This window comes from Acipenser ruthenus, unplaced genomic scaffold (genome assembly GCF_902713425.1).
Source record: "Acipenser ruthenus unplaced genomic scaffold, fAciRut3.2 maternal haplotype, whole genome shotgun sequence".
NCBI classification, from domain to species: Eukaryota; Metazoa; Chordata; class Actinopteri; order Acipenseriformes; family Acipenseridae; genus Acipenser; species Acipenser ruthenus.
Genome location: NW_026708204.1, coordinates 2501 through 10000, shown reverse-complemented (window position 1 = coordinate 10000; position 7500 = coordinate 2501). Strand labels below are relative to the sequence as shown.

Below are 7500 nucleotides of genomic sequence, written 5' to 3'. Positions count from 1 at the left end.
AAGTCTTATTATTATTATTATTATTATTATTATTATTATTATTATTATTATTATTATTATTGAAATGATCCAGGAGTTTGAGCAGGGTTACAAACTCACACTAGCCCTGCTGCTGCTGCTGCACCCAGTCCTGGGGTTCAGAGCTCCCCTCAATGAAGTCTAGTATTATTAATATTGAAATGATCAGGAGCCAGGAGTTTGAGCAGGGTTACAAACTCACACTAGCCCTGCTGCTGCTGCTGCTGCTGCTCCCAGTCCTGGGGTTCAGAGCTCCCCTCAATGAAGTCTAGTATTATTAATATTGAAATGATCAGGAGCCAGGAGTTTGAGCAGGGTTACAAACTCACACCAGCCCTGCTGCTGCTGCACCCAGTCCTGGGGTTCAGAGCTCCCCTCAATGAAGTCTAGTATTATTAATATTGAAATGATCAGGAGCCAGGAGTTTGAGCAGGGTTACAAACTCACACTAGCCCTGCTGCTGCTGCTGCTGCTGCTGCACCCAGTCCTGGGGTTCAGAGCTCCCCTCAATGAAGTCTAGTGTTATTAATATTGAAATGATCAGGAGCCAGGAGTTTGAGCAGGGTTACAAACTCACACTAGCCCTGCTGCTGCTGCTGCTGCTGCTGCACCCAGTCCTGGGGTTCAGAGCTCCCCTCAATGAAGTCTAGTGTTATTAATATTGAAATGATCAGGAGCCAGGAGTTTGAGCAGGGTTACAAACTCACACTAGCCCTGCTGCTGCACCCAGTCCTGGGGTTCAGAGCTCCCCTCAATGAAGTCTAGTATTATTAATATTGAAATGATCAGGAGCCAGGAGTTTGAGCAGGGTTACAAACTCACACTAGCCCTGCTGCTGCTGCTGCTGCACCCAGTCCTGGGGTTCAGAGCTCCCCTCAATGAAGTCTAGTATTATTAATATTGAAATGATCAGGAGCCAGGAGTTTGAGCAGGGTTACAAACTCACACTAGCCCTGCTGCTGCTGCTGCTGCTGCACCCAGTCCTGGGGTTCAGAGCTCCCCTCAATGAAGTCTAGTATTATTAATATTGAAATGATCAGGAGCCAGGAGTTTGAGCAGGGTTACAAACTCACACTAGCCCTGCTGCTGCTGCTGCTGCACCCAGTCCTGGGGTTCAGAGCTCCCCTCAATGAAGTCTAGTATTATTAATATTGAAATGATCAGGAGCCAGGAGTTTGAGCAGGGTTACAAACTCACACTAGCCCTGCTGCTGCTGCTGCTGCTGCTGCACCCAGTCCTGGGGTTCAGAGCTCCCCTCAATGAAGTCTAGTATTATTAATATTGAAATGATCAGGAGCCAGGAGTTTGAGCAGGGTTACAAACTCACACTAGCCCTGCTGCTGCTGCTGCTGCACCCAGTCCTGGGGTTCAGAGCTCTCCTCAATGAAGTCTGGTGTTATTAATATTGAAATGATCAGGAGCCAGGAGTTTGAGCAGGGTTACAAACTCACACTAGCCCTGCTGCTGCTGCTGCACCCAGTCCTGGGGTTCAGAGCTCTCCTCAATGAAGTCTGGTGTTATTAATATTGAAATGATCAGGAGCCAGGAGTTTGAGCAGGGTTACAAACTCACACTAGCCCTGCTGCTGCTGCACCCAGTCCTGGGGTTCAGAGCTCCCCTCAATGAAGTCTAGCATTATTAATATTGAAATGATCAGGAGCCAGGAGTTTGAGCAGGGTTACAATCTCACACTAGCCCTGCTGCTGCTGCTGCTGCTGCACCCAGTCCTGGGGTTCAGAGCTCCCTTCAATGAAGTCTAGTATTATTAATATTGAAATGATCAGGAGCCAGGAGTTTGAGCAGGGTTACAAACTCACACTAGCCCTGCTGCTGCTGCTGCACCCAGTCCTGGGGTTCAGAGCTCTCCTCAATGAAGTCTGGTGTTATTAATATTGAAATGATCAGGAGCCAGGAGTTTGAGCAGGGTTACAAACTCACACTAGCCCTGCTGCTGCTGCTGCACCCAGTCCTGGGGTTCAGAGCTCCCCTCAATGAAGTCTAGTATTATTAATATTGAAATGATCAGGAGTCAGGAGTTTGAGCAGGGTTACAAACTCACACTAGCCCTGTTGCTGCTGCTGCTGCTGCACCCAGTCCTGGGGTTCAGAGCTCCCCTCAATGAAGTCTAGTATTATTAATATTGAAATGATCAGGAGCCAGGAGTTTGAGCAGGGTTACAAACTCACACTAGCCCTGCTGCTGCTGCTGCTGCTGCTGCACCCAGTCCTGGGGTTCAGAGCTCCCCTCAGTCTGTAAGCCCGCTGTGTGTTTTGTTTCAGATGTGGGGTACAGGGAGCCCTCGTCCTTCATTGTGGATATCATCACTCTGTCGATTCTCAGCGCCATCTTCCTCGTCTTCAGTGTGACTGGAACTGGGGTGCTGCTGTGGAAGAGGAGGGTGAGAGAGGGGAGGGGAGGGGAGGGGAAGAGGGGGAGAGAGAAGAGGGGGAGGCGGAGGAGGGGAGGGGGGAGAGAGGAGAGGGGAGGGGGGAGAGAGATGGGGAGAGGGAGAGAGAATAGTGAGAGAGGAGAGGGGAGAGAGAGGGGAGGGAGAGTTAGAGAGGGAATTAGGAGAGAGGAGAGGAAGAGGGGGAGGAGAGAGAATAGTTAGAGAGGAGAGGGAGAGAGGGAATTAGGAGAGGAGATGGGAGGGATGGAGGGGGAATGGGGAGAAGGAGAGAGGGGAAGGGGAGGAGGGAGAGGGGGAATGGGTAGAGAGGAGAGGAGAGGAGAGGGGAGGGGAGCAATAAGGTGATATTAGGTATTACTGAACTGTGAAAGAAAGGTGTCATCACAGAACGGTGTCGCGGAAGAATGACCTCACAGGAATCCGAGATACCGTCGCAGGGTGATGTCCTCACTGCTGTCCGTGTGTTTCTGTTTCCATTGCAGGTCTGCGCCTGTTCTGGGACTGAAGAGAAAGACACAGAGACAGCGAGAGACACAGAGACAGCAAGAGACACAGAGACAGAGAGAGACACAGAGACAGAGAGAGACACAGAGAGAGACTCAGAGAGAGACACAGAGAGAGACAAAGAGAGAGTCAATGCTGAGAAGCAGACAGTGAAGGAACCATCCATCTACACTGTGAGTATGTCTGTGTAGTGGTCAGGGCTGACCGGAGGGTCGTGGGTTCAATCCCAGGTGGGGGACACTGCTGCTGTACCCTTGAGCAAGGTACTTTACCTAGATTGATCCAGTAAAAACCCAACTGTATAAATGGGGAATTGTATGTAAAAATAATGTGTTATCTTGTAACAATTGTAAGTCGCCCTGGATAAGGGCGTCTGCTAAGAAATAAATAATAATAATGTGTTATTATTATTATTATTATTATTATTATTATTATTATTATTATTATTATTATTATGATGATGATGATGATGATGATGTATTTATTTTAATTTTTGAATTCTTTATCAAGGCTCTGGAGCCTCGCAACCCTTCTCTCTACACCACTCTGGAGCCGAAGCCAAAGAACGAGAAGAACGTTAAAAAGAGAAAAGGAGGAGAAGAGAAGAAGAAGAAGAAGAAGAAGAAAGGGAAGGTGAGGAAGAGCAGGAGAGATCTCTAAATAATAATAATAATAATAATAATAATAGGGGCTTGAAATTGTCAGTGTACGTTTCTTAAAAATTGTTGATAATTTTTACACTATCCCTAAGCCAGGAGCAATCTACTAAATAATAATAATAATAATAATAATAATAATAATAATAATAATAATAATATTAGGGGCTTGAATTTTTCAGTGTACGTTTCTTAAAAATTGTTGATAATTTTTACACTGTCCCTAAGCCAGGAGCAATCTACTAAATAATAATAATAATAATAATAATAATAATAATAATAATAATAATAATAATAATAATATTAGGGGCTTGAATTTGTCAGTGTACGTTTCTTAAAAATTGTTGATAATTTTTACACTGTCCCTAAGCCAGGAGCAATCTACTAAATAATAATAATAATAATAATAATAATAATAATAATAATAATAATAATAATTTCTGTAATTACTTGGGAAATGGATACTGTAAAAAAAAAACAACTGCGTATTTTGATGGTTAATTGTCCTCATTATTGACTGAATAAAACTGTATTTGTAGATAAATTCTACGTTTTTTAAAAATGTTGATAATTTTGACATTGTCCCTAAACCTGTTCTAAATGTTTATTTATTTATTTATTTATTTATTTATTTATTAATTTCAGGCGCAGCCGAATCAACCACAGACCGCCGCAGCCGAGGAGGGCATCTTTGAATCCGTCTACGAGAATCTGTGATACCGTCGCGTCAGTTCGCCCCCTAGCGGACAGGAGATTGTATAACAATTTTACAACAATGTTTTAGCAAATAGACCTTTTTGAATTTTTTTTATTTTTTAAATACTACTTCTGAATGCATTGATTATTATTATTATTATTATTATTATTATTATTATTATTATTATTATTATTATTACCTGTTCGGTCTTCTATCAGGAAATGTATTGCTTATTCAGGGCTGGGAATCAGACTCCCGCTGCACAGCAGTGTGATCCAGTCCTGGTTTCACTGGGAGTTTAATAATAAGACACACCTGAGCTTGTTAGCTAGACACACTGGGGGCTGATCAAGCTGGTAGCAGTAAAACCTGGACTGGATCACACTGCTGTGCGATAGGAGTCTGATTCCCAGCCCTGATCTCTCTGTCTAAATATCCCACAGTTCCCAGCAATATCCTGTAGCTCTCTTCACTATAAAATCAGCTACAAACCTCCTTCAACCAAAGTCTATCTACAGGGCTGGGAATCAGACTCCCGCTGCACAGCAGCGTGATCCAGTCCTGGTTTCACTAGGAGTTTAATAATAAGACACACCTGAGCTTGTTAGCTAGACACACTGGGGGCTGATCAAGCTGGTAGCAGTAAAACCTGGACTGGATCACACTGCTGTGCGATAGGAGTCTGATTCCCCTCCCTGATCTCTCTGTCTAAATATCCCACAGTTCCCAGCAATATCCTGTAGCTCTCTTCACTATAAAATCAGCTACAAACCTCCTTCAACCAAAGTCTATCTACAGGGCTGGGAATCAGACTCCCGCTGCACAGCAGTGTGATCCAGTCCTGGTTTCACTAGGAGTTTAATAATAAGACACACCTGAGCTTGTTAGCTAGACACACTGGGGGCTGATCAAGCTGGTAGCAGTAAAACCTGGACTGGATCACGCTGCAGTGGGACGGGAGTAATACAATATATATATATATATATATATATATATATATATGTATATATATATATATCTGTAAAAATATATACTGTAATAAACTTTTATAAAATAAAGTCTTTAAACAAATACGCAATCATTTCAGCGTCTCGATCATTTGTGGGATTCGTTTTTCTCTCTCTTATTTTGACGTGTTATTATTAATTTATTCATAAAATCCGATCACATTTACAGATTTTATAATATTTTCTGTATTGATACAGAGAAGAAAAACAAAACAATGACGCGCACCGTGACGTAGGCTCGCTCCCGCGAATCGGTGACGGCCGCCCTCAACAGACATGGCGGCGGCGGCGGCTTCACTTGCTCGAATTTTCCCCATTGAGAAACAGCGTCTCTCTATTGACCCGCCGTGACGCCGGGCTGGACTCTTGCCCTTACTCGAAATGGCGGCCGAAGGAGATTTTTTACTCCGTTATCGAACTGTATCGAATAAACTAAAAAAGCAAGTATTATTATAAATGAATAAATATATTTTTAAAAACAGTAATAACGCGCCTGGTTATGAAATATAACCCATAAATAAATATATATCTCCTGTCTGAATGGTTGAGAAATTTTAGCAACAGCTCGCCAGGCCTGGGTTCCGTGTTTTGTTTACTAAATTATAATATCAAAATAATAATAATAATAATAATAATAATCATGATAATAATTCGTACTTAAAGATACGACACTACAAATGAATGCGTTTTTTTTTCTGATTAGTATTTCCAGTGTCGAAGCAGAAATGACGTTTTTTTTGTTGTTAATTTCAAAGCCTGTTTTTTTTAAAATTCAAATTTATATTTCATGACGTATCGGTTCGGTGTTTGAACCGCGTGAATATTATTATTATTATTATTATTATTATTATTATTATTATTATTATTGACGTCATGAATTTGTATATATATCTGTATTAATATTGTGTTATTTTTCCATTTGTTGTAAGTGTCTGTCTTAAAATTAATAAACAAACAAACAAAAAAGGTTACTGGATATATTTTTTGATCTCTTTGGTTTTTTTTTTTTAATATTTCAGACGCTTCCTAAGAAAGCCGAACGTAGCGGAAGCGAGCGAGCAGTTCGGTGGGTGATTTATAATTTTATTTTATAAATGTTATATATTAATACGTCCCTTAAACTCGCTTTCCGAGTCAATAATATGGCTTATAATATTGATATTAATAATACTAGACTTCATTGAGGGGAGCTCTGAACCCCAGGACTGGGTGCAGCAGCAGCAGCAGGGCTAGTGTGAGTTTGTAACCCTGCTCAAACTCCTGGCTCCTGATCATTTCAATATTAATAATACTAGACTTCATTGAGGGGAGCTCTGAACCCCAGGACTGGGTGCAGCAGCAGCAGCAGCAGGGCTAGTGTGAGTTTGTAACCCTGCTCAAACTCCTGGCTCCTGATCATTTCAATATTAATAATACTAGACTTCATTGAGGGGAGCTCTGAACCCCAGGACTGGGTGCAGCAGCAGCAGCAGCAGGGCTAGTGTGAGTTTGTAACCCTGCTCAAACTCCTGGCTCCTGATCATTTCAATATTAATAATACTAGACTTCATTGAAGGGAGCTCTGAACCCCAGGACTGGGTGCAGCAGCAGCAGCAGGGCTAGTGTGAGTTTGTAACCCTGCTCAAACTCCTGGCTCCTGATCATTTCAATATTAATAATACTAGACGTCACTGAGGGGAGCTCTGAACCCCAGGACTGGGTGCAGCAGCAGCAGCAGCAGCAGGGCTAGTGTGAGTTTGTAACCCTGCTCAAACTCCTGGCTCCTGATCATTTCAATATTAATAATACTAGACTTCATTGAGGGGAGCTCTGAACCCCAGGACTGGGTGCAGCAGCAGCAGCAGCAGGGCTAGTGTGAGTTTGTAACCCTGCTCAAACTCCTGGCTCCTGATCATTTCAATATTAATAATACTAGACTTCACTGAGGGGAGCTCTGAACCCCAGGACTGGGTGCAGCAGCAGCAGCAGCAGCAGGGCTAGTGTGAGTTTGTAACCCTGCTCAAACTCCTGGCTCCTGATCATTTCAATATTAATAATACTAGACTTCATTGAGGGGAGCTCTGAACCCCAGGACTGGGTGCAGCAGCAGCAGCAGGGCTAGTGTGAGTTTCTAACCTCTCTCCCCCTCTCTCTCGTCTCTCCCCTCTCTCTCTCTCTCTTCTCTCTCCCTCTCTCTCTCTCTCCTCTCTCCTTCTCCTCTCTCTCCCT

General features: G+C 43.0%; 2 protein-coding genes across 3 annotated transcripts in view; both read left to right on the top strand.

The window, feature by feature from the left end:
* The window catches only part of si:ch211-243a20.4 (NFAT activation molecule 1), a 7695-nt gene extending 2425 nt beyond the window's left edge, over positions 1-5270 (top strand). Inside the window, exons 3-6 of one of the 2 annotated variants that reach the window (XM_059020292.1) lie at positions 2298-2416; positions 2911-3105; positions 3443-3565; positions 4234-5270. In XM_059020292.1, coding sequence (XP_058876275.1) covers positions 2298-2416; positions 2911-3105; positions 3443-3565; positions 4234-4305 — 509 coding nt within the window. In that variant the 3' untranslated portion in view covers positions 4306-5270. The remainder of the gene's footprint in view (positions 1-2297; positions 2417-2910; positions 3106-3442; positions 3566-4233) is intronic. The other variant, XM_059020293.1, reaches the window with a different exon arrangement.
* A 308-nt stretch (positions 5271-5578) lies between these two features.
* LOC131730015 (40-kDa huntingtin-associated protein-like) overlaps positions 5579-7500 on the top strand; it is a 3892-nt gene continuing 1970 nt past the window's right edge. The window contains exons 1-2 of the mRNA XM_059020294.1: positions 5579-5732; positions 6312-6358. Of these exons, the coding sequence (XP_058876277.1) occupies positions 5674-5732; positions 6312-6358 (106 nt within the window). The 5' untranslated portion in view covers positions 5579-5673. The remainder of the gene's footprint in view (positions 5733-6311; positions 6359-7500) is intronic.